Below are 27987 nucleotides of genomic sequence, written 5' to 3'. Positions count from 1 at the left end.
CAATAATAGTGCTTGAATAGTAACATTTGAAGTCACAATTAATTGTATGAAGCATAGTCCTTCATAAAAAATTCCTTTTTTAGTTGTGTGAAAAAAAAGTGTCTCTGGTGGGATTCGAAAATGTAGTCTTTTGCTAACAAGGCATTTATCATACTGTTAGACCAAAAGAACTATACAGTATAGATGCACATCTAAACTCCACACATTTGCTAATACAACTGATTTGTTTATCAGATAAACAACATTAACGCATATAATATTACAGGGCCCCAAATCCTCCATAACTTGCAGCGGTCTCCTGAAAATTGGGACAACTTTCGCACTCAAGCAAGAATCTCTTGCAAATTCATAATATTTGCATGTTTTCCCGTTTATTATCAATGGTGTCATGAAAATCAGTGCTAATTGGCATCACTGTGTGCTGTGAAATAAAATTAAATGTGCTAAGAAAGTTTATTTAACCTGATGGCAGATTTGGGGTTGGGGGGCAGCCCACCCAGGCCTTTTTCAAAATTACTTAAAAAATGGAGAAAAAAAGAAAATTATATTCAAATTTAAGTCTGAGAGTGCCATTTCTGGCCATGTAGAGGTGCCATAATCATAAATTTGTGGAAGTAAAATTCCTGGATCAGCCACTGCAAATCTCCCAGAAACTGACTGTTTCCAATTTGGGACCCGTTATATTATATCAAAAAAGATGCAATTCTGTAATTGAATTTAAGGAGATTTTTTTCCTGATTTTAACTAGATATATAACAAATCATCAGGCATGTGGATCAGTCGACCAGAAAACGTTTTTGAAGGTGTTCAATTCATTCAAAAATATACACCATTCAAACTTCTACAATCAATATTTAAATATTTCAATTGGGAAGCAGGATTGCAGATATTGGAATTTTTTGAAAGAGCAAAGTAAGTTTCATTTCTGTTTGTTTTTTTCAAATGATGATGGTGACGGTATTAATAATTAATAATATATGATACTATTATGATCAAAGTTAGTAAGTCGAACAATAAATATTTTACAATTTCTATTTTAGACTTGAGTTAAAAATAATAATAATAATAACAATAATAAAAATAATAATAATAATAATAACAATAATAATAATATATATAGGTTTTTAATAATAGCACCCTATAATTATCTCCCAAAGTGCTGTTAAAAATGTAATAAATAAAAAAACTGACAAATTAAATAGTGAAAAGATCCATTTTTAGGCAGTCCTTAAACATATTCAAGAACATTGCTTCCCTAATAATAAACTTAAATTAATTTAAACCACTTGTTCCTGTCTTTTTTCCAACAGTAAGGTTATTTGAGTTTATTTTGTCTGCATATAAATCTACATTTCGATCAACTAAAGTCTTCATCGTTTGGTGTCGTCATAATTTTTTTCATTTTGTACTCGCTTGTCTCAAAAGCTCTATCCAGATTATCAAATTTTATTTGACAAAAACATGTGATATGCCTAAATATGGTCATGATGACATCACATCACTACCATATATTTCAAGACATATTGCTTAATATTTTTTTGCATTTGACTTCTTTTTAATAGCGGATATTTTAGTGCGTTTTTGATTCCTTCCGACTTCGACGACACTTTCCTCAACATTGGTCTAGGAGCCTTGTTGAAAAACACAAAAGCATCGTTTCCCAAACTTTACAATATCTGGGCTAAGAACAATATGCATTACGAAACTGCATTTCGAGACCTTAAGAAGTACGCTTACCAACCAATGAATATTGATCTTGATGCGAATGCCATTGACACGAGAACTTACTACTACCTCAGAGGGTTTCTTGAAGAAGCAAAGAAAAATGGTCAAACTGTTTCTCTGGTCACAACCTGGGTAAGTTTTTTGACAATGAAGGAAACTTTTGTATATATTAAAGGTAATAGGGACATTATTTTAAAGCCTATCTATTAAAGTATTGTTACTAAATATTTTAGTAGTAAATAGTTGACTACTAACTACAAAAGCAGCATATTCCAGTCTGCTAAACCAGTGGTAGCCACTGTGTGAGCTGAATCGTGAACATTTACCCGGTTCAATTCCAACCAAGTACAGTATAAAAACATTGCACTGTCTTTTAGAAGAGACATTTAAGCCATTGGGTACTGTGTGCAATACGATCCATGCGCACGTTGAAGAACGTAGTAAACGCTTCGGAAAAGTGTAGGGGAGTGTGCTCACCAATCATTACAAAAGGTCCCCACTGGATATAAGTCTTCATACTTTTGGTGATGTCCTCACCAAAAAAAAAAAAAATCCAATCAAATCCAATGATTAATGGTTAGTGTAACTGTGTATGCCATTACAAGTACAGTGTACTTGAAGTCAAACTAAGCCTACAGCATGGGTCCCAAGTTGAAAGAAGTCAATCCAGGAAGTCTGCAGCCCAGGAATTAAAAATAAAGGAGGCCCAGGAAGGGACTTTCACAGATGGAGGGTCTATACCACCTTAGCTGAGGTAAGAAAATGTATGAATATATCATCTCTAGATGGCTAGAAATGGGACACTCAAACTTAAAATTTGAATATTTACTTTTTATTTCCATTTAAAAAAAAAAAAAAAAACTTTTTTTGGGGGGGGGGGGGCAGGCGGACCCTAGGCCCTCTTTGATTCCACGACTGATATATTCCCAGTAAGATATAGATTATTATTTTTTAAAAATCAAACATCTTTAATATGAAATAAATCTTCTATCTTATTTATTACAGGTTCAAAACATCACTGAAGAACGTTATCTCAGTTCTAGAGGAGTTAGTATGCCGTTTCACATCAACAATGTGGATACGACTGTAGCAGCAAATTCTATATATGGTCTTACTACAGCGGTACTCTTCAACTTATCATCAAGCAATTGGTTTGATATGGAAATACAGGTAGCTCTGTATTTGTAAATGTTTGTACGACTGTTCATATTTTTGTTGCGTACAGTATTACTGTATAAAGTGCAGTAAATACATTATATTGGTCAGATTATGATAGTATCATTATCTGATGGATTGAGTCATAGAAGCAAAAGATCTTTCTCCAGGGCTGTAACAATATTTCACAAATTGCAAAAATACATCATAAATCATGTCACTGTCTTATCCTTTGTTCATCCTTGTGTCAGTCTCACACTAGTTGCTAAGTAATGATCTCATATGATCTCATATTTTATCTCACTATTTTGGCATTGTCACTTTGTACATGATCTCACCTTCTTTGTCAATGATCTCATGAGCTATGTCATTCACTTTCTCATAAACCTGTAATTAACAAATAAAAAAGCAATTCACATTATTATTTTCATTGATGTTTATTGTTATAACTCTGTTATTTTAATAGAAAATTTGCATGTCATACATTAGGATTATTCTAATATATATAATGCAAGAAAACACATATTGCTTGTGCGTATCTATTCATTGTTACACTGAATATACTCTATACCGCTTTATCCAAACTATTACAATTTAAAATTACTTATAGAAATATACCTTGTGAAATTTTAAAACTATTGTAAATTGAAAATTTAAATTCTTTAAAATTTATATCCACATAGTATATATTATTATTATTATTATTATTATAAAATTAGTATAAATTATTTATTTTCAGACAATTTATGCCAATACAACAAGTTTGATTGAGTGGTTGATTGAGCATAACGTGATAGAGGAACGTCCCGACTTGGCGCTCACTTACTACCCGTCACGCTACAGTTTCTACTATTACGTAGCGCGCACTTTGTTCATCTTGGAAACACAGTATGTGTCTGAGGGTAATTTACCAATGGAAATTCTTAATCAAACTAGAACAAAATTTAAACGGGTGTTGCAAGGTAAAGCTAGTGAAATGATACTAAGCGAAGCCAATCCAGACGGTAATGGGTTGTACTTTGAAGAATTCCTTGGAAATGGAGACACAGATTTTTCAGGGGCGCCCATGGTGAGTTGTTATTTCTCAGAAAACATTACAATACAAATCGACATTGCAATTTCATTTCTTGTCATTTAAAAAAAAAAAAGGAAAAAAGCCAGCTAAAAGCTATCCTATACAATTTTATCCTTACAAAGATATACGTCAGTGTAAATCCTACCCACACAAATTTTATAGGTGTAATATGACATCATCACATCCATATATGGGCACATCACACAAATATGTCACATAAAATTTGACAGTGTGGACAGACCTTTAAGATTTATTTTAAGCTCTATACACACTATCAAATTGTATGTGACAGATTCTTGGAAAATATAATTCAATATTTGAATTATTTAATTTGTATTGAAAATAAGAAAACCAATTAACAAATGCATAAAAAAATATCATACTTATATTATTTGCAAAGCCCCTCAAATTGGCTGGTGACCACTTACAGTAGACCATTCAGAACAGAGCCAGGAATATGCTTTCGACCCACCAATGCATGTGTGTACATTTACACTATCGTTTTGTGGGACCTCACCAAAAATATCCAAGGGGTGGGGATTAGTGGAAACGTTCATTGGATATTCAAATTTTTCCCTGATTTCACTACAGACAGTAGAATTTTTCAGGAGACAGATGATTTATGATTTAGGTCAGCAATTATACTGTTTTTGATACAGTAGGACACCAAAAAAAACCCCCCATTCTCATTTACTGTTAATTTCTTAGAAACGAGGTGAGGACCGTTTGTTTTCCACTTCAATGGTTATTAACTTTTACATCGCTACGTGGGCAGTGCAGGACAAGACCACAGGCAAGCTGCATTGGACAGAGGGTAAGAGCCACCAAGTATACAGTAGGCCCTGATAAAATAGTAGGTACTATGGTGGCTGGGTATTCGATGGAACTAAAATTTCTGTAGAATAGACATGTCATAGGTGGGCAAAGTGCGGCCCGCTGGCCAAATGCGGCTCAATGAAAATTTTGTTGTGGCCCCTTAAAACGAACTTGTGAGCGACCTGCCTATCATCTTTGACAAGAAAATCCCCTTGTTGTTATGGTCCGATACCAATAATCTGTGAAAATTAATATTAAAACTGAGCAAAAAGCAGCATTTTTTCTGGAAAAGTCAAAGGTCAGATACGGCCCTCAGCGTTAAATCAAAAAGTCACTTTGGCCTATGCTCAACACTGTTATAGATCTTCATATGTGGCTGTCTTTAACCTTAGACCAAGTGTAAGTCCTTATCAGACGTTGGGTCTTTGATGGAACAAGAAGTTACTGCATGTAAGTACCTTGGACCAGATGTAGGTCCTATATTAATCCAGGCTGAGGGTACTATACCTTTGACCTTGTTTGATTCTCATTGGAAGCTGGATCTTTTATGGAATCTTGCAGAAATAAATCTACCAGGTATGGGTCCTCAATGGATAGAAGTACAGACCAACAGATCACCTGACCAAAAAAAAAAAGAAGAAAAGAATGAATATTGATACATGAGTACTACTATTTTTGTAAACAAAAAAACAATAAGCACAAAGAATTGACAAAAAAATATTATTTTTACAGGTACACCTAATGACATCAAGGAGGTCGTTGAAAAGGCTGTGAAGTGGTTGAACACTTACATTCTGGAAGATACTTACAAACCATTTGGTGCGTTCTTCTCTGGTTCATTTAAGGGGGAAGAGGTAAGAAATACCGCTTTTACGCTGCCCAGGGCAGAATCGACCAGGGTTAATTCCAAAGTAATCCTGGGTGCATTTCCCATTTACATCGAATGAAAAAGTCCGGGTTGATCCCAAGTTGCTCCTATTTTACACATGCAACGAAGTTGGATCCAAATACCGCCCTCAATTTTTGTCGCGATGGGGATCATCACTTCGCTCGAGTTCCTCGCCGTCACGTAGCTGCAATTATTATATAAATATTGACGCAACGTATCTGCAGATTGATTTTAAATTATGCGAATAAAATCAGCAGTTTTGATATCAAGTCTATACCGGAGCGTAGAGGGTTTAATTTGAAAAGTGTCTAGGCCTACCTGTTGTTAGCATAGCTTAGGCCTACCTGACTACAGCTGCGGTAGGCCCCAGGTTAGGCCTAATTCCAGAATCATTATTCAGTGCTGTTTATACTGGCGAATCCGGAATGCACTCGGGTTGTCCAAAGCTGAGTTTTGCATGCAGCGTAAAAGGGGTAAAATTTACTTGAAATTTGAACAAGAAAAAAAAAAAAACCTTTATTTAAAAGAGGAGAATGATGTCAGTCTCTATTTTTTCTAGCTATTACCAAGTCCCCTCTCTCGGTTGCTAACAATGACCAATTATTTTAAATCATATTTTTAATGGTTTTATATAATGTTTACTATGTCTCTTTTATTGTATTTTTAGAATTAACTGCTTTAATGATTTTTTGTCATATTTTAGTGTATTTGTTTTTTTTAATGTAATCTCTGTATTTAACTCTGTTTTAATATATACATTCATATAGTAACTTCTCTTTTGAATGCACCACAATAACTACAGGTGTCACTGACACAAAGATTAATATCATTATTATTTTTATTGATCACTACAATCTTTTTTTTTTTCCAGAGTGTGCCCTTTTATTTTCCAACCAATCACATTGAGTTTCTAAACGGCACAATACTACCTTCAAACACATCTAAATTTGATCGCAACATAGTCGTTGCTATGTCAGGGGTAATAGGTGAAGAGGAATATGAAGATCTTCTTAAGATAACTCATTTTGGCAAGATGACTCCAACAAACTTCACAGGATACAATGACCCAAATGCTGTGTTTCCCTTTTGGACATCTGATGCATATACTTATGCAAATACGCTATTAGCCCTTGCAAAATTCCAGAATTTAAATAGTTGATATTTCCTATACATGGAAGCATTGCATGTCAGGGGTGCAGGTTGGTTTTAGTCATGGGGGTGGGGGTGTGAAATGGTGGAGTGGGGGTTGGTGCTGTCTCTTATACACATCTAGATGTGTATAAGAGACAGGTACTATGGTGGCTGGGTATTCGATGGAACTAAAATTTCTGTAGAATAGACATGTCATAGGTGGGCAAAGTGCGGCCCGCTGGCCAAATGCGGCTCAATGAAAATTTTGTTGTGGCCCCTTAAAACGAACTTGTGAGCGACCTGCCTATCATCTTTGACAAGAAAATCCCCTTGTTGTTATGGTCCGATACCAATAATCTGTGAAAATTAATATTAAAACTGAGCAAAAAACAGCATTTTTTCTGGAAAAGTCAAAGGTCAGATACGGCCCTCAGCGTTAAATCAAAAAGTCACTTTGGCCTATGCTCAACACTGTTATAGATCTTCATATGTGGCTGTCTTTAACGTTAGACCAAGTGTAAGTCCTTATCAGACGTTGAGTCTTCGATGGAACAAGAAGTTACTGCATGTAAGTACCTTGGACCAGATGTAGGTCCTATATTAATCCAGACTGAGGGTACTATACCTTTGACCTTGTTTGGGTAGTCAATTATGTTAACAGCATTAAAAAATGTATAATTAATTTACCTTCCCGCTTTCATCGAAACCGCCAACATTATCAAAAACTTTCCGTGAGCAAAACCATGTAGGCATTAGTACTGTTGGTCCATGGGATGTGTAGATCTAAAGCAGACATACTGAAATTCAATTATCTCTTTACCTCATTTACCTGTTGACTAATTATAAAACAATAGAAGCAAAACCTACTTGATAATTTTAAGATTTTGTGAGACATTTGTAACATATCCTAGTTTTTATTAAAACACTTTCAGGTAACATATAGTAGTTATATAACATTCCTTGAATTAAAAAAATTGTAAAGATGAAAGGGATTATAGTACATTATACAATAATGTCTCCTGTTGTCCTGTCCTGTCCCCTGTTGTCCTGTCCTGTTCTGGCTTTGGTTTTTCTGTGTGTTTATTTCAGGGCAGCCCTATACAAGCTCCTCTTTCTGGGTTTCACCCCTCAAATTTGGCTGGTTATTTACTATTTGCATTATTATTACTTTTGAAAAATAAGTGTTCTTTTGAACTTGAAGCTGGTGCAGACACCACATATTTGGTGCAGACGACATAACTCATTATTCAACAAATTAACATTTGGCAATGAAGTACTGTAGATCTATTCGGTGTAAACACCAAGGATAACCCGTAAGTTTGAAGAAAACCTGTACACTGTGTTCTTTATCGTGAACATTGGCCAGAATGCTCACAGGACCAATGGCTTAAACATCTCACATTTGATACTTGCATTTCAGCCTCCAGCTGCAACACAAGATAAGAAGCAATGTGAATTGAACCAAAGACTAAGGGGTCTCCATGGTTCGGTGCACACACAATGGCTACCACCAGTTTAGCCGAGAGAGAGAGCTGGTGTAACCCTCACCTGAGTTAAAAGTTGATCTTGGTTCATTTCATTACACCATCGTGTGTAGCGTACAGTAGAATCCAAAGGTAGTCTTTGAACCTTGCATCCTATTATCTTTTCAGATAAAGAAAAAAAATCTATTAATAGCTATCACATGGGGAGGATTTAAAGCAGGTTTTATGTGGCCCTAATGCTTTATTTACACCTGCAATTGTAAATTGATGATTTGCAATATATGTATGTGAGTGCCAATAAATTAATTAAATATTTGGATTGCATACTTCATAATTAAGTAATTATTTATATATTCAAATTTAGAACCAGAAAACATTTTACTTTAAGTTAGCCTACCAATTAACATACACATATACAATAGTTTCTATATTAATTGCATATACCCTTACATTGCCTGGTAGTTGTAAGGATTTTTGTACATCTTTGAGACACCATAAGCTGAATTGTTTCAAGAACAAGCTACTGTGATTCATGATTATGTCACTTTCTTTAAAGTACCATACCACTATGTTCTGTGTTTTAGACGTCAATTTTACCAGCAAAAATAACTGGCCAACCAGGAAAAATTGTGTGTTGGTAAAATAAAAAAAAGATTTATTAGGCCTAGGTAGCCTAGGCTAGCTTTCTTTCAATAAATGAACATCATTCCAGTCCAGGCCTACTATGACAGTATATATATTGTTGTTTTGAGGCCACAGAACCCCACTTAAAAGGGATAACACCTCGCGCTGTGCATTTAGCTGGCTTTATATGGACAAAATAGTAACACTTTATAAGTGAACCTCATTGTTGTATCATACTACGTAAGTGATAAGATTGGGTCCTGGGAATAAGTCGTGGACTAAAACACATTAAAATAAAATAAACAGCAAAAAAAAACGTACACTATTTGGTTGGTGGACTGCAGCTTCATATTGCAATTTGATACGAAGAGGCTCCATTATATCATCCTTTTTAGTAACATGAAAATAGAGTTTGGTGGAATCAGAAATTAAAAATAAAAATTCAATCTTTTGGCTCACTTTTGACATAAGTGAAGTAAAATACATAAGATTAGAAAAAGTATCTTCACTTTACAATATATAGTTGAATGAGATATACAAATACATAAAATAAACAATGTTAGTCATTAAAATATTTACCCACATCAAATGCTCCTCACAGATGATTTATATTGTACAAGATTTATTAAAAACAACCTACGAACAATTTTTAAAACATATTAAATGTTTTCCCTATGGAGCTTGGCTTTAAATGGTACAGCCAGCTCCATTCTACTCCCAATGCGAAAATTAGTTAACTTACAGCGTCTTGGAAGCACAGGAAAGCTCCACGGCTATGAGCTACTGCTTGGTTTTTGGCAAAGCCAACTGCAATTTAAAATAAAAAGAGGAAAGTAACAACAATAAACTTTCATGTTATGAAAAGCATTGTTATAATTGATATGTGTTTACCTCCTTTAGGGGCATCAGAAGAGTGTCCATTTATAATCACATGGATGCCAGCATTGCTCAACCTATCTTTCCAGGAATTTATAATTGTTATTGAATCATCCTGAAGAAAGTAACAGGGAGAATGAATATATAACTTTTCATTTCACTTACTGTATATGTTTGTCCATATTAATAATTTAAAAAAAAAGTAAAATTGAAATAGAAGAATTAAAATAGAAGAAAAAGAGATTTTGACAGTGAGAATGCTAATAGTTCAATTGTATTGCAGAGTATTGCAGTCATATGTGAGACCATAGAGCTCCATGTTGAGACTTGGTAACTATGATGATCAATAACAATACATGTGAGAATTCAATTCTGGAATCTGTGAAATTGTTGTGATAGAGGCTTATTGTCCAGTTCTTTGTTCTGTCTTCCAGTCAATGAAATGTAAATGACTTATTTAGTACCTTGCTGGCATCATTAAAAATGGACAATTCGAACATTCCTTCCTTAAACGTCTGACCTTGAATTGACTGTAGACACTCATTCAGCCATTTGCCTGCATTGTGCACTGGTAAAATAATAGACTGAAACACAATTGAAGCATAATGAATATACATTTATTTAACATGATTTCTCCATTTCAAACTTCTACTTATGAACGCTAATGCAGACCTACTCACAAGTACTGTATAAACTAGTCCTCTCCCTGTCTCCCCCTACAAAATCTGTAGGCCTAATAATAGGCACTACGGCAGGCGGCCGGGGCTAGTAGCAGGGGGCCGGTGATCCACAAACTAGCCTAAAGTACAAGGGCCTAGGCTAAACCTGCACAAAAAATGCCTGTAAAGGCAATTTAGACCAAGAGTCTAATACTATTAGTAGTATGAATTTATTACCCACCACATCGACTGATTCGATACTCATACTGTAAGTTAAGGTTTATAAATAATAAATGTACAAGAAAGTCAATGTCAGTCATCCACCGCCTCATTCATTCCATGTGTTTTCGTTTGCAGGAGTTTGTTTACTTTTACGATAGAGGGCGACACTCCTTGCAGTACAATGAACTTCCAAATTGGACTTGATGGATTTACCGACAATTTACTAAAAAAAATGCTTATTGTTGGCAGGGGTTATGTTATATGCCTATGCAAGGACTGTGTAGAAATGGGAGAGCATTTTTTTAAAATTTTTAATTAGGTTTCGTGTGGTAGTATAGTTATAGTTTGCCTTCACGTTGTAGCTAATTGCATTCTCCGGTCCCCACCCCCCACCCCCACCCATTTTTTAAAATTTAGGCCTATATTAGGGGAAAAAATTGATATGTAGCATGATTTTTCTAAGACACTGAAGGGGTGTTTGGCAAAAGCTTCAATCCGATACAGATTATTTTCTAATATAAGTAAAATGGAATTCAATCCAAAAGGTTGAATGTTTGATGTTATCTATTTAGGTGAAGTATCCTATATCGACAAACAATCGAAAATGTTATCTAAAAATTGACTTTGTCACACCCCACTCCCAGATAACAACAACAACGAGCCTACATAGGTCTATGTCCACCATGGATAATGCTGCCATGGATAATGCTACAATGTAAGTATTTTTGGCAGCTTTAGCTTTATATTTATGATTTATAACAGCATCTATTTTCGTTATGAAGTTCCCCTCTCGATAAGTAGTTTATTTCTGTAGGCTGATTTTTTGTCTTATTGTTGTTTGTTTCTCCATGGTTAGTTAGACCAGTAGACAGCCAATCATTTTGACACCTGACTCGATCGTAGGTGACTAGGGATTAAATGGCGGCAGGGAAACGGTGTGATTGTTGTTTTGTTTGTGTTACTTTATTTGGACGACGTGCCTATAATGAAAATGGTAGACGTTTATGGCCTCTATATAGGCCTATGCGCAAGGCTACCCAATTAAATTTCAGAGGCCTTAAACATTTTTGTAAATAATCAAAATATATCTCTTAAATTAGAGAGAGAGGGGGAGGGGAGCGCCAGAGGCGCCGCTTCAATAAAACACGTGTATCCCTATAAACTCTTCACTAAAAATAGCTCATCAAAATTTAGCTAAAGTTTTAAAAATCATCTATCACCTTATTTTGACAACAAAAATAATAATAATAATAATAATGGATTTATATAGCGCCTCACGTGCACTCTTTATACATAAAAATCGGTCCCTTGCTTAAATTCGTCCCCTGATATCAGTCCCCCTCCATCAATACAATAAACACCACTGCCGACATTGGATCCCACCCGAACATTTTAAGGGGCTGAGGTGCGCATTTTTTATTTTTTATTTATAAGAATAGGCGTGAGATACCGGTAGGCCTTTCAATTACCAAACACAAAATATAAATATTTTGTCTGGCTTATTGAGATTAAATATTTAAAAATTTCATTCAATTATTTGTACTTGTTAAATCCCCATCACTAATTCAGTACGTCTCCAAATACTAGTCATAATAACAAAAAAAAAAAAAAAAAAAAAAAAAAAAAAAAAAAAAAAAAAAAAAAAATGGTCATGGTCATGAAAAAAGTAAAGAAAAACTTAAATATTCACAAAAAATTGTATTAATAAATATATCTTATGAAGCCCTTTATTGCTTGGGGAAATCCGTCACTGAACAAACATAACTCATTACAGTACAATATCACTCCCTCATTCGCTGCGCTCCCCGTGATCCCGGTACCCTGCTGAGACGCGTTTGGAAGCATTGTTCATGACATTAGACAGCAAAAATTGCTTCTGAAGCCGTACGGCGCCCCGTCATTTAACACAATTATTTATATATAATTCATTATTTAACATATAATTGTTGGTTTCATTATATATAAATAAGGAAGGGGTAACACTTCATGATATATAGATAATGAGTGCCATTATATATAAATAATGACATCGTAGGAAGCCATGGTATATAAATAATTCGTTATGCAAATTACGAAGTAATAAATATTCACCAGTGCTCTAAAGTTACAATAGGGCCTATTCACCTATCGAAAATGGCACAGCAAGGGATACAGCAGATTATTGAATCCAGTGGTGGCGCCAGAGGCTCCTTCCCCTCTCTCCGTCGGGGAAGACGAGTAAATTTTGTCGGGGAATAAACAAATAAAATAAATGTTTACATGTAATATTCATTTAGCCACCATATTGTTTTTATAGAACTATTTGTGTTAAGTTTTCATCACAATAATAATACAGTAATAATAATAATAATAATAATAATAATAATAATAATAATAATAATAATAATAATAATAATAATAATAATAATAATAATAATAATAGTTGAGATTAATAATAATAATAATAATAATGAGACTAATTAAAAATAATTTGCGTTCTGTTATGACAATGCTCGTTTGGATAGCCTGATGATTGGGATACATCGTGATAGGAGAAGCAAACTCGACCTTGACATCGTGGTTGACAGATTCGTGCACAATTTCCAAAATGTAGAATTTCACTTTGAAGAAAGAGGATTTGACATTAAATTCGATGGTTACATTGCCTACATGAAGTCATATTATAGTAACTCGATGCCTCAAATAAGTAAAAAAATTCGCCCCAGTAGTTTCTAGGGTCTCACATGTATGTTCCTGTATTACATTTAAGGAGTTTTTGCAGAAAAATGTCAGTAACTTAATGAAAATTTTCTTTCAATCTGTTTCTGATTGAAAGTTAATAACTTGTTCAATCCATTTAAATGAGCTATTAAAGATTTGAATTGAATTTTTGATGTTTTTCGATTTTATGAGACAGCAGTGTAGTAATTTCGTCAAAAAAATCCAAACCGAATCCTGATGAACTGTAGAGGGCTGCATTTCTATTTTACTTGCGCGCGAGTGAAGCGTCCTGTTTTTTTGCTTGACACACTGAACTGTCGTGCCCTGCTCATGAGTTGTTTGTAGTCAAGTGTTTGTTTTTGTTTCACATTAAAAGGAAGTCGTTCAACGTCGATTTATAGCTAGGCCTAAGCTTAGCCTAACCAAGTACACCGTATTGTAAAATAACAATGGATGATGAAACGCTAGTCAGGCCAGACAGTCCGTTTCTAAAGTCTAGGCCACATATCGATAAAAGGTAGGTCTAGTTTACCGGTAAGAACAGCCGACTTTGTGAAGTATTAGCCTGGGCCCAACTTTTGCACAGTCCTCCTGTAAACGGGCTGATCAGGCCTAGCGTTAGTGTGTAGTAGTAGCGTTAGTGTGTAGTATTAGTATCCAGGCAATATTAGGTGATCTTTCAGTGTCAAACATTATTTTACTCCACTGTCACCTGGAGTAGCAATTTCCCATTTATAACTATATAAGAAGGGCAATTAACTAGCCTAGAACATAATAATGTAAAATAAACCAGCAGAAGGTGATGACATTGCTTTGAAGTTTAAACAGCAAAAAGTGATATTTATAATTATTATTTAATTTATGTTATGTTATGGTAAATTTAATTGCGGATTTAACGCATGGGTATGGTGGCAGTGCATTGGAAAAAGATGATAGGGTCTAGGCCATATCAGGTGTATATCTGATGGACTCATATTTTACGGTAAAGTTTATTTTTATTATTAAATCTGTATAAATCCAGCACTCCTCAGTCTGTTTAGCAGCTCCTTATTTATACAGTTAAGTAGTAGTAAGGAGGACTAGACTGTAGTTTTGTTATTGTTGTTTGTGTAATTTATTAATATCGAGCTTCTACCCTATGGATTTTATATCAATTAATGTTCCATGTTTTTTATTATCTTTTTTACAAATCAGTGAATGTTCACCATGTTGTTTATTATTATTTTTTTACATGTTCAATTTTAATTTTTATAATATTAACTAATTTTTAGATTTTTTCTATTTGGATTTTAAGTTTTTGTATTCTGTTATTGCTGACTGAAGATGCTTTTCTTTTGTTTTTATGAAAGATAAATAAAGTCTAAAACTCTATTAGTATTCGTATGATAATACAAACAGCACAACTTTTTATGAGGAAGTGTTACTGTTTTGACCAAAATGCAGGAACACTACAATGTACTAACACACTATAGGTATTGGCTGTGATAGCCATATGGACTGTTAAAATTTAATAAAAATGTTGCTTCAGAAATAAAAAAATACTGTATACAATTAATCAGTGATAAGGATTCAAGTGACACTGAGATATTTGTCTGATTTGACAGTATAAGGATTAAGCATGATACTGACGTTGATCTTTAAGATAATAAAAGGATAAACAAACATTGCAACCACAACCTGTTGATACTATCAACATTTCCTCCATGATCAAACGGAAACAGGTCACAGAGACAAAAGGAAGAGAGGATTTAAGACAGGAAACCCTAAATTAGGAAGAGGGGAAATGCTGCGCCCCAAGGATGTTCACTTAGGCGTAGCAATTTACAACTTGGTAAAACATTAACAAGTCAGATTGAAACTCTTAATGAAAGTAAATTCAGTTGTGTTTTTCAAACAGGAAGAAGCTAAATGTATGTATTAATCTTAATTAATTTTACTTAACTATATTAAAAACTTTTATTTACATGTACTTATGTACTTTTGTAATTAGCCTGCCAGATATAGTTGCCACAGTGTGTAGTGTGGGAGTGATGAAGGAAATCCAGGAACCGGTTTTCCTTCGTTTGAGTGTACGCGTCTTTCCTGTTAATGTGCTTACTCATACATTACAGGGCAATGCCTACGCAAGGCATGACTTAATCATCACTCATGAAGCAAACATTCACCATTTTTTTTACATGAACTGTGGTGGCTTCGGCGGCAAATGCTTTAAAAAAAATAATTTCCCTATCTAAATAACGTTATTTTGATTGCCAATCCCTAATATTGTAAGTCTAAAAGCACAATCTGGACCATTATACTAAGCCATAAAAATACTCCCGTGAACCCTACAAGAGATTTTTTATTCCAGGACCCAGACTACAGTAAGGCTCTAGTCTGCCCGTTGGTTTGGACATGTCGGAACCCTCTCTAATATCTGGAGTCACCGCTGGTTATGTTTTTTCCATTCATTACAGTTGAAAAACATAATACCCAAATTGGGACACTGAAATGATGCATATTTATAATGTCCTAATCTTATAATATAAATTATCATACTGTATCATGTAGCATGAAAGTTATGTGAATTAAATATGAATTAAGGTAATATTCTGAGTTGGATTGGATTTATTTGGTGAAGTACAACGATGATAACCTGCACAACATTCTGAAAATGTGTTTCCAATAGGGTCTTTCTAGTGGTGAAATTCACCAATACACACTGGCAGCATATTTCATAGATAACTACTGTATGTAATAGATTTCTTATAGATTTTCACGCTTTGATTTAATATACAGTACTGAAATATTTGTTTTAATTAATGTTTTTCTTGAAGTGCAATTGCAAATTAGCATTGCTACAAAGAACAAGGGCAACATTAATTTAAAAAAAAAATCTATTACCTGTATACAGGTACTATTACAGTTTGTTTCCGGCATTAAATAATAATATTAATATAATTATTATTAATAATAATAATAATAATTATTATTATTATTGTAATAATTTATAATAATAAATAATAATAATAATAATTGTTACTATTAATATAAGTAATATTTATTTATTATTAGTTATATTAATTAAAATTAATGTTGATACTAATTTATAATTTTAATGACTTAACAAGCAATATTACTCAGGTTAAGAATAGAGTACTGTATACAGATTTTAAATATGTTTTCAACCATTTAGTCTGCTAATAGCTTACTGTATACAGTATTCTGTACATGAATATATTTAATGTTGTTTAATGAATAAGATATTAATTTGAATTGAAAATTGAATACCATACACTGGCAGAGTGGATTGTCATCAAATTCATTACACTGTTACTACAGTATTAACAGAATATTATGTTAGCTTAGAGAATACGTCACAAGAGAGTCTGTCTGGCAGGAAGAACTCAATTATCCTCTGTCCTTCATAAGTAAGCTTAGCAGTCAGAGAGTACTGTACAGTAGTTTGTATGTCAGGCTCAACAATGTTTGACCATATTTATCTGATGAGGTATACAGCATTGTAGGACCTCTAACAGATTTGGAAATGTATGGATATACAACAAATGAATAAAAAAATGGAGCATACAACAGTACATAACTGTTGAATAACACAATAGTTTGTATTACAGTATGCCAGACTGAACATAATGTTGGTTTGACCATATTTATCTGATGAAGTAGTATAGCATTGTGGGACTTCTAACAGACACAGAAAAGCATGAAACAACAGTAAATAATAAAAATAGGCTGCTAGCGGTAGCATGTGTCTACTGCTTTACATAGTTTTAAGCCATTACTCATAACCCTTCCACTTGAATAACTGTATAATTGTAACAGATTTACCTAGGCATGACATCAAATTTTGCATGTTAACTTTTGGAAGACTATCTTTAGTTTATGATGCATCCCATCACATCATTCCTCCCACATTACCTATTGTACTCTTAAAACTTACAAATGAGCCTACAGTTCCTTTGGCAGTAGACACAAAAACTGGGATAAAACTACTACTGTAAATGTTTGTCAGATGCAGTATAATGTTTGATCAGAGTTTGTCAAACTTTTAATACAGTAAGTAGGATATTGCCCAACTTCCTGTTTCAGATTTAAATTAAAGAACATGGTTTGTTTAAATCTGGTATCACTATCAGACAAAGTCTGATCAACAATAGTCTGAACTTGAGTCTCAACTACAGGCAAAGATTTGATAGTTTCCTACTGTACAATAACAAAATGCAATTTTATTGGATTTATAGGATATGTAAATTTGATAGTTGTTCCAGTTTTTTAATTTTCCAAATCCTTACAGTAACAAATGATGTGTTAATGAATTCATAGGATTCTTCATTAAATTAAATTAAAAGAAGTAATCAGTGGTTAGTATAATAATGATTCTACTGTATAAGCAATAGGTTTGTACTTGGTAGAGCTGCTTAATTGTACAATACAATTATTTTGTTCCTGTACTCATGGAGTTGTTATACAACTCCCTGCTGTACTAAACAAATACTGTAGTGTGCCATTACAAGGACTGAATGTGGACTGTAGTGTTAGGTTTTTGTTTAGCTGAGAATGGACAATATTGGTGTTTATTTACATTCTTGGAGGGGTACTTGTTATATGCTCTTTGGCATAATAATAATATTTATTGACATTACACTTTTACATCAGTGGCAGCACACAAGAAAGTGGGGCAGTCAAGCTTAAACTAATGAACAAAGAACAACAACTTAAAGCTAAACAAAAACTTAAAGCATAACAAACATTGCTTTTCAAGTTATGTTATACCACAGATTCTATTAAGGATCTGTGTTTATACTAACATGTAACCAGACACAGCCATGCCATAATATATTATATGATAGGGTTTTTGTTATTGAATTTTTGCCAGGACAACTGACTTAAAAATGTTACAAATAAAGGAATAACATGTAAAATTTTGAAACAGTTATTAGACAGGATAAAGATAGATTTGTAGCTTTTTCTTTGGTTTCACTATCAGACAAATTCATACTTTAGATGTTAGCCCAGCCTTGAAGTTTTCCACCCAGTCTAAAGCTAATTTCATGGCCCTCCACCCACCTTTATTAAACTCAAAACCCATCCTTAAAATCCATTTTAATAAACCAATGTGTATCACACACCCTTCTTAAAATGTCTGCCACCTCCGTAAGTTTTGTACTGCTACAGCCCAGACGAGGAGAGTTATGGTTGGCACTAAATGAATTATAAGTAACCAAACTACAGTATACATTTTCATGTTCATTTCACAGGCCTAAACTTCGCTTTAAGAGTCCCAAGCAGACTGAAGAATGGCTGGCCTCCAGGTGAGACAACATTTTTTATATTATCTAGTGTATTTTGATCTAATTGTGCGTACATTAGATAATATATAATGGCTTCTGTAGCCAGACTAAGTAAAAGACACTACTGCCTACCACCTACAGTAGTTGCGTTTAATCTTTGAGGTGTGTGAATTCTCACATTGTGTATTTCATTTTGTCTTTGGGAAGAAGGCATGTTATCTACATTATCTTCAACCAGGAGTACAAGTGTGTTTCTGGTTGGATACCAATGTACTGATTATTAGCCTCAACATCGTGAGATTCTCCCTAGGAGCTTTAGGCTCGCATATCATTATAATTTATTAAAAATCTTTTGTGTAATATTTACTGCTAATTGATATTCGTTTGAAAATTGAAAATGTCATTATCTATTGTGAATTCTTGCTAATACAGTATATTTTATATTTGTTTTCAGGGAGAAAACAGACTATACATATTCCAGAAGGTATGGTTTATAGTTGAAATTTTAATCTGTTGTAAAGTAATCTTGTAAAGTATGTACAGTATATTAATATCATATTTGAGATAAGTGTGTTTGCATTTTGTTGAACATAAACTATGTTGGAATCACAGATTCAGGACTAAAAATAGCTGCTAGCGGTAGCATGTGTCTACTGCTTTACATAGTTTTAAGCCATTACTCATAACCCTTCCACTTGAATAACTGTTGTAAAGTAATCTTGTAAAGTACAGTATATTAATATCATATTTGAGATAAGTGTGTTTGCATTTTGTTGAACATAAACTATGTTGGAATCACAGATTCGGGACTACTAGATGTCTGAAGTAGTCAACAATTCTATCTCTATTGTACCCTGACAATGATGGTAATGTGTCTTCGAAGAGGTGTAGAATACAACCACAACTTTTTTTAGATAAGTTTTAAGGTTTTTGATTAGGTCTCTCCTCTGATTTGTCATTTCTCATCTCAAGCTTTTGTTTTGTTTTGTTTGTTTTGTTAAGTGCTCAAAAATAATTTCGGTAGTTACAGTATATATAAATAACCATATCAGTTGGTAAAAGGGCCTTATTGATTGATGGATGGGTTGATTGATTGATTGATTGATTGACAAACATACTTCATCTTTTGTGAATAATATTTATATCTCATATTTATCTTAGTGCAAGTTATTCAGAATTGCAAGCACAAAAGAGTTTACACATCATCAGCAACAACTACCCAACGCCAATCATGTCTCGGAGATCACACGGCGGGGTGTACACACGAGACGAAACCAGCTCAACAAGTTCATTGGTTACTGGCGGTACACGACGTACATCGGCACGTATTGCTGCAAGGCAAGGACTCCCTCAAATAGTCAGTGATGTGAGGACGCCATCACGTAATGCATATACTGGATACAGTGAAAGTATTACGACAACAACCGTTTACACTGATGATGGCAGTATCATGTGCGATGAGGTTGACTCATCTGTCAGCTCGCTATCTAGTGTCAGAGGTCGATTATTTACAAATGAACAATATGCCGATAAGCAACTGGACCATCTCTATGGTATGTATAAATTTAGCATTTATTTTATAATTACCAATTTTTATTACTATTATTATTATTATTATAAATTAAATATACCACAAAAAATACAGGCACATGATAATGGTTCAATAAATAATCACAAAAAACTAGTGTGTAACCACTAATTTAAAACTACAAAAATATAAAATTTGAAAAAAATTAAATGAAATTATTAAATAGTATAAATAAATTTGATTACATTTATTATAATAATAAACAAATTACAAACCCAACATCTGTCTCTTATACACATCTAGATGTGTATAAGAGACAGATGTTATCGTATTATTATTTTAATCCTATATTATCTTAATCTTATTTTAATCCTATATTATTGTAATCCTATTTTATCTGTTTACTATTCACACAGGTGCTTCAAGCCTACTTGGATTTGCTGGTTATTCTTATTTATTTGCTTCAACTGAAAATGAAACCGAGGTATAGAACATTTTTGCGAAATTTGAAATGAAAATATTCGATAACCTGGTAACTACCACTGGGTGACAAGTACAAATATTTTAAAACGGAAAAACACAAATTGTTTATATTAAAAACAAGTCTTAAAAAACTGTTCAAATGTTTACATACAGTAAGTACAATAATTAGCAAGATCAGTCGTATACTGCTGCTATAAGAAGGGTATAGCTGCGCTATCCGCTGCGCGGTGCTCTATTTGTGACCAGCAAGCTGCTCAGGCTAGGCCGCTCGAAGTCCCCTAGGGAGTTGCGAGACATTGGCGGAGCTGTTTCAAAATAAATCCGATAAAATGGCCTATATTCAAATACTATCCAAGAACTGTTATCACTATAAGTACTACTAATATAATTATAAGAAAATTGACATATATAAAAAGTTCTACATCAAACTGATAATAATAGCCCAAAATATATAACAAATTCCTTAAATATTGAGATTGCCTGTGTGTTGTGAGGTGCCTAAGTCGTGTGGGGTGCAGCGCTTCGTATTTGCAAATAGAGGCGCTTTATAAATGAACTGATTGTATTAGATTGGAATAACCTAATCTGAAGCATGTACAAAAAGCAATCCAAACACTAGCCACTCAATATTTAACATAATACAGTACACAGAAAGTAATAAAAACACAACTTTACAGAATAGCAAATCAAGTTGTACAAGAGTATAGTATATATAATTCATCTAACCAGACACACTAATTGTATTGTATAATACCATACATACTGTAACACGCTGCTATAGTACACTGCAAATCCACTTACATACATTAACTTACAGTTCATAAATTAAAGAAATTTGATACATGTAGATATTCTATGTGGTGTTATTAGTGGTATTATAATTATAAGGTATTTTATTGTATATCGCTGCTGTTGTCTTTTATGATTGTTCTTTAAAAAAACAAATATTTTTATGTATAATTTTCTATTTTTTTTTCAAATAGATATCACCTTTACATGACATTGATAAGAAACTAGAATTGGTGATTGGAACTTTAGAAGGTGAAGAAGCTACTGATACAGGAGGAGAAGAAGTGGGAGGAGGAGTAGGATTGGGAGGAGGAGCAGGAGGGGGAGGAGTAGTAGGAGGGGGAGGAGTAGGATGTGTTGGAATGAATGAAATAAAAGCTATGATAGCTGCTGGAATCGACAAGAAAATATCTGAAGTGAACCACTTAATACTTGATCAACAGAAACAAATTCGACATGTAGGTGTTTTCAAGTTTTCAGTTTCTAATTTTTATGAAAAAAAATAAGCCATCTTGTAATTTCAATTGTGCATATGTATGTCAAAGGTCAAAGTATATCAATAAAGCTGTGGTATACACATGCATAGGTGAAAACATGAGATAGTTTGGTGTTATGTACATACTGCAATAATCTTGTATTACTATGGAAATAACCACTATCTCCAACAGTCAGCATTATCGCCACTGTCACCATACTGCTGTCCTATTATTATTAACACCGTATCATCATAATACAAATTTCTTTTATTTTTTATTTTTAGTGTTATTATTATTATTACTTTTGTTATTGTTTTTATTATTGGTTTTATTACTGTATTTTATTTTTTTTGTTGGCCCTTATATAATTTCTGTGTAAAATGCATAGAGGCGGTGTGCTATATGCACTATATAATATTATTATTATTATTATTATTATTATTATTATTATTATTATTATTATTATTATTATTAATTTGATTGATATATTCTTTTCTTCCAGCAAGAACTTATGATTGCAGAGCTTCAAGACAGATTTACCAAAATGCATGATGAGAAAACAGTAGCAGACATAAATAGCTTAGATGTAAGAATAACTCAGCTTCACACTGATTTACGCAACATCAAGTTCCTAAAGGAAGGCAGTAGCTGGGATAGCATGTTTCAAAGTATATCCCAGGAAGTCGGAACATTATCAAACAGTCATGCTCATTTGGTCACAGAAGTTCAGCAGTTCCAAAAAATGCTTTCAGATATCACACCATCATTGGATGCAAGGTTTGCTGATCACAGCAACTCGTTAGATTTAGCAGAACAGCAATTTTCTCGTGATGTAACTGAGCTCGGTGCCCAATTGCAAGTGGTAGAATCACAGTTAAATGGCTTACTGCACTCAGATAACCCTAATGATGATGACATTAAGATGTTAATCACAATGATAAATGCCCATGAATCAAACATGACAAAGCTACGTGTTGACTTGCGAGCAGTTAAGACACAAATAGCTGCTGTTAGTGATAAAGACAAAGGAGGCAAAATCCACGAAAGCTTAGCAAGTCTTCAAGTGGATGTTTCGAATTTGTCCAGTATTGTTGGTGGAATTAAAACAACAGTCAATCAACAATCGACAATCGTTTCAGGTTTAGAACATTCTTTGAAAGTTTCCAACATTGGGTTAAGGTCTGAAATTGAATCACTGTCAGGTTCCATCATCAGTCTCCAGGACCTTCAACAGAAATCAGCTGCAGATTTAATAATTAATTTTGGTCAGTGGGAGTCACAACTTGAAACATTAAACAAAGAATCTAAAGGTTTGCAGCAAAATTTATCAAGTACAGTACAACTTGTGCAAAATGATCTTGCAGCAACGACTGCTACAGTGTCACACTTGAAGGCTGATGTCATGCAGCTGAAGAGAGTACATGGAGATCACCAAGAAGAAATTCTTGCAATGAAAAAGACACCTTTTATTCAAGATCCTCACTTATCACCTGACTCTAGGTTGTTAGTCTCTCAACTTAGTGAAGAAACCAACCTTCTGAAGAATGAGTTCCAGTTTTTGTCTTCCACAGAAGATGAGCAATCTCAGCAGACATTAGAAAAAATGAACCAGATGATCCAAGCTCTTGCAGTAAATGTTGCAAACATCCAGAGAAGTATTGTTGAGGATGGGGATGTTGTGTCTCAAGTTACACTTCGGCATTTGAGTTCGCTTGTTGGTGACGTCAAGCATGTACAACAGCAGCTTGATGATGTACAGGTCACAGGTCAGCTGTCTAGTGAAGCAGAACATTGGGAGAATGCTGAGTTAAACCTTAAAAAGTTAAGCAACAAATTATCAACACTTAGAAATGAGGTAGATAGTATTGCATTGCTGCGAACTGATTTAGATTCGGTCATGATGGATGAGTTACCACAACTAAGGAAGGATGTCTTGTCAAACAGAAGAGATCTGTGGTTGAGACTTGCCATGATAAGTAAAGAGTATAATGCTAGTGTGGGCAAGTTGGACACCAAATTCACTGCTTTACAGGAGTCTTATTCCTCTGCTCAAATCAGTGGTACTATATCGTCAGGTGAGATACTGTCGATAAATGGCAAAATTACTGCTTTACAATCAGAATTGAATGCATTGAAAGAGATCCAAGAACAATTGGAAAACATGAAATCAACATTAACAGATTCACAGAAGGAAGTAATGACACAGAAACAGAGGTTGAATAAACTTGAGAACCAGATATCCACAATATCCAATTTGGAAATACCTGTTGACCTTAATAACAAACTATCAGCAATTGGAGAGGTCCAACAGGAAATTAGCCATGATATGAGTAAATTTAAAGTCGGTATCAAAGAAATTGAGAAGCACTTCCACGTACCTGGTACCAACAAATGGATAGATATCAGTCTGTTGAATGAACATGTCGGAGCATTGGACGTACAAATTGAAGCCATCCAGAAGGATCTGGTGATTTCAAGCACCGGTACTGGTGATGTTTCTAAGCAACCGTCAGGTCTTGACGCTGACCTCTTGAAGCTACAAGAAGATATTGTTCTTCTGAACACAGTCCTGGGAGTGTCATCAGATAGCAACCAAGGGGGCACACTAGTAACATTACAACAGAGGCTAGCAGTTCTAGAGGACTCAATTAGTGGAGAGGAAAAGAACACTCAGTTTGCAGTTGACGTATCAAAGGCATCAGAAGATGTTATTTTACTGAGATCAAGTATTGAGAAGTTATCAACATCTGTCAGTGCTGTGGAAAAGTAAGAAGCCTATTGCATTCAATTCTGTATCTGTCATTTTAATATCAACAATGATTTTATTGAGCTTGCCATCCCAAAACCAGCATCAGTGACAAAAAAAATGAAAATATGAATATTCATGTTCTCCACTTTATGAGTATTCATATTCTCCACTTTATGAATATTCATATTCTCCACAAGCTTTAAGATGATAGGTCATTTACTGGATACGACTTACTATTGACAAAGTTATGAGTAAAAGTATTGTGGCTTTTCTGTACTAAAGTATACAATACTGCCACATTACTCAGTTTAACATTTAGCGACACTATAAGGTCAGTACTTAAAACTTTTCAAAGGTAAGGTCATGGGCTGTGACCTCAGTGAATGCTGGTTTTGTGATGGCATGCCCCATATAGTACACAGTTTACATTATCCTAGATTTGAAATAGCAGAGGATTGCACTGTTTGTTTTTAACTGTTAGTTTTTAATGATGGAGAAATATCTGTTTTTTCTACAGGGTTGTTAGTGCTGCAAATTTGGATAATTTGCAATCAGATGTAACAAACCTAAAGACAATTTTTCAACAACTTCAATTGGATCTTACAAAATGTTGCAAGAATGGTTCAGCTATGGCTGCATTGGTAACTTAATATAAATTTTTAAAAATTAACTGTGATGTGAGTTGTATGGTATGAGTGGAATAAGTACTAACAGTAATAACAGTGCTAACAGTACTAACAGTAGTAGTACTAGTAATAGTAGTACTAACAATAGTACTAACAGTACTAACAGTAGTATACCTGCAGATGGTATTAATGTTAAAGACCAATCCACACTATGACATTGACAAAATCTTGTGACATGCCTAAATAAGGTCATGATGACATCACATCATGACCATATATAGCACATCGCGACTGTATATGACCATACAACAGGTAAAGCCTGGTTTCCTTAAGAATGTTACACTGTCAGGAAGCATCGTCAAAAGCTGTTGGCGATAGCATGTATGTAACGATTGTAGGGAAACCAAGCTTTAGTATCTTGCTTGTACACTATGGACATTACTACTAATTTGTTTAATTTTATGTGCTAATATTTTAGCTGTATTTTAATTGTATTTAAATTTCATTAAATATTAGTAAGCATAATTGCCATTAAATACTATTAATTTTAACAGTTTATGGCTGATGAATCTAGTGGCATCTTGGACTTCTTGATGTCACGTTTTGTTGGAAGAGATGAATTGGATCTGACAAAGCAGAAGTTATCGGCAGGTGCTCTCAATATGAATGCAACAGATGAAGTCAATTTACAGGTATGAACTATATACCATCTCACCATGTCATAAATGATCAGTATTGTAAACCTTAGTTTTGTAATTGAGTTTTGACAGTAATAACCATTTGACTTTTAACAGGTTAGGTTTTCATCACATTGTTATCACTTTAGGTTATTTACAACTATTCTGATGCTTATTTCATCAGGTTGTAATATCATGAATAATAACAATATAGTGTAGTATGATAACCCTGTGACTATATCAACAGTTTGATTTTATCACTTTTTAACAGGTTAGGTTTTCATCACATCATGAATATTCTGATGCTCATTTCATCAGGTCATAATAACATAAATGGTAACAGAAAACTATAGCTTGGTAAACATGTTTGTGACAACAATACCAACAATTTGATTTTATCACTTTTTAACAGTTCAGGTTTTTATCACATGTTATCACTAGGTTATTTACAAAATCATGAAGATTCTAATGCTTATTTTATCAAACCTATAGACCTGTTTGTGACTATATCAACAATTCATTTTTATCACTTTGTTTCATCACAATGTTATCAATTTAGATTATTCGTAACATCGTGAATGATCTGATGCTTGTGAATAATGCAGACAAAACTGGTATGGTGGACTTTGCATTAGAATCAGCTGGTGGCAGCATTATCAACACTCGGTGCTCCAAGACTTACTCCCCCAAGACAGGACTACTTAGCATCTTTGGTATACCTTTGTGGTATTCTTCTAGTTCACCGAGAATGGTTATTCAGGTAAGTCCATCATTATTTTAATGTATTTTAGTTTACTTTTTCCACTGTCACAAAATACACCAAAAATGGATTTCTGTACAAGGATTTCTGTACAATGGTAAAATATGTAAATCTATATACTATACATTTATATAACAATATCATAATAGCTGTTCAATTAAAATGTACACTAATAATAATAATAATAATTAATATTATTATTATTATTATTATTATTGTTATTATTATTACAATTATTACAATAAAATGTACTCTATTATTATTATTATTATTATTATTACTACAATAAAATGTACACTAATTATTAGTATTATTATTATTGTTATTATTATAATTATTACAATAAAATGTACACTAATTTTTATTATTATTATTGTTGTTATTATTACAATAAAATGTACACAAATTATTATTATTTTTATTTTTTTTTATTACAGCCTGACATGAACCCCGGCAACTGCTGGGCGTTTGTAGGGACTCAGGGTTATGTGGTGATACAGTTATCAAACTTTGTCAAGATCACTTCCTTCTCAATGGAACATATCCCAAAATCCCTTTCCCCTACTGGCAACATTGACAGTGCTCCCAACAACTTCTCTGTTATGGTAAGTGACAGTCACACTCACTAATACACCTTAGCCCCCCCCCCCTTTGATATTGTTGCTATGGTTCCGCAAAACAACAGTGCACAGCCTTGTTCTGATTGGTCAGTACTTAAGTTTGATTGACACTCTGAAAGGGTCCGTAACAGAATAAAACAAATTGGTCACTTAGAACTATGTCCAGATTAGGCCAAAAAAAAAAGTTATTGTGTTGGCCACTCCCCAACCGACCCAAATTTTACGAAATCAGGGTTGGCAATTTAAGTTTTTTTCTTTTTTTTCTTACAAGGAACAATAATTTTTTTTTCATGAGCTTATAAGGTTGGAATAGCCTTGGACGAAGATAGGGGGCCAAGGCCTAACCTATTTTGGTGCATGGTATGCGATGCGAATCCAAAATTGTTGTATTATTTGTGTATTTTTCTACTTTTTAAGCATAAACACATTTTTGTTTAAAAAAAAACAATTTTCCTACCGACCTACCCATTTTTTTTATTTTGCCAAAACGTAGCCAACACACCAAAAAAATATTTTTTTTTGGCCTAATAACTGACCTTAACACACTGAAAATGATTTTTGCTAGACAGAGTAAAGAAGGCATAAATAATGAAACCCTTGGGGAAATGTCACATTATACTATATAATGTTGTTCT

At 33.7% G+C, this 27987-nt stretch overlaps 4 protein-coding genes across 4 annotated transcripts in view; 3 read left to right on the top strand and 1 right to left on the bottom strand.

Moving 5' to 3' along the window:
- Window positions 1–719: 719 nt before the first annotated feature.
- Window positions 720–6904, top strand: LOC117103802. The gene is made up of 7 exons (XM_033244425.1): window positions 720–912; window positions 1563–1857; window positions 2731–2895; window positions 3620–3949; window positions 4664–4769; window positions 5504–5625; window positions 6532–6904. The coding sequence occupies exons 1-7, from the start codon at window positions 770–772 to the stop codon at window positions 6817–6819; spliced, it is 1449 nt and encodes a 482-aa protein (XP_033100316.1). The 5' UTR covers window positions 720–769; the 3' UTR covers window positions 6820–6904.
- Window positions 6905–7485: 581 nt separating this feature from the next.
- On the bottom strand, window positions 7486–10823 carry LOC117103799 (UDP-GlcNAc:betaGal beta-1,3-N-acetylglucosaminyltransferase-like protein 1; the record flags this gene model as incomplete). The annotated part of the gene is given in 7 exon segments (XM_033244421.1): window positions 7486–7574; window positions 8340–8435; window positions 9221–9286; window positions 9642–9706; window positions 9791–9890; window positions 10240–10359; window positions 10676–10823. Coding segments are annotated over 7 exon segments (560 nt in total), but the record flags the coding sequence as incomplete, so codon positions are not given.
- Window positions 10824–13634: 2811 nt separating this feature from the next.
- LOC117103796 lies at window positions 13635–20343 on the top strand. The gene is made up of 5 exons (XM_033244418.1): window positions 13635–13873; window positions 18612–18665; window positions 19099–19128; window positions 19806–20197; window positions 20330–20343. The coding sequence occupies exons 1-5, from the start codon at window positions 13806–13808 to the stop codon at window positions 20341–20343; spliced, it is 558 nt and encodes a 185-aa protein (XP_033100309.1). The 5' UTR covers window positions 13635–13805.
- A 199-nt stretch (window positions 20344–20542) lies between these two features.
- Window positions 20543–27987, top strand: part of LOC117103801 (protein MLP1-like) — a gene marked incomplete in the record, with an annotated part of 8816 nt that continues 1371 nt past the window's right edge. The window contains 7 exon segments of the mRNA XM_033244424.1: window positions 20543–20656; window positions 21639–21902; window positions 22423–24686; window positions 25187–25310; window positions 25850–25987; window positions 26532–26732; window positions 27170–27331. Coding sequence (XP_033100315.1) covers window positions 21807–21902; window positions 22423–24686; window positions 25187–25310; window positions 25850–25987; window positions 26532–26732; window positions 27170–27331 — 2985 coding nt within the window.

The sequence above is a fragment of the Anneissia japonica genome, unplaced genomic scaffold, assembly GCF_011630105.1.
Source record: "Anneissia japonica isolate Jap-2015-1 unplaced genomic scaffold, ASM1163010v1 scaffold1883_len165119_cov152, whole genome shotgun sequence".
Lineage (NCBI taxonomy): Eukaryota > Metazoa > Echinodermata > Crinoidea > Comatulida > Comatulidae > Anneissia > Anneissia japonica.
This window is presented reverse-complemented; position numbering and strand designations above follow the sequence as displayed.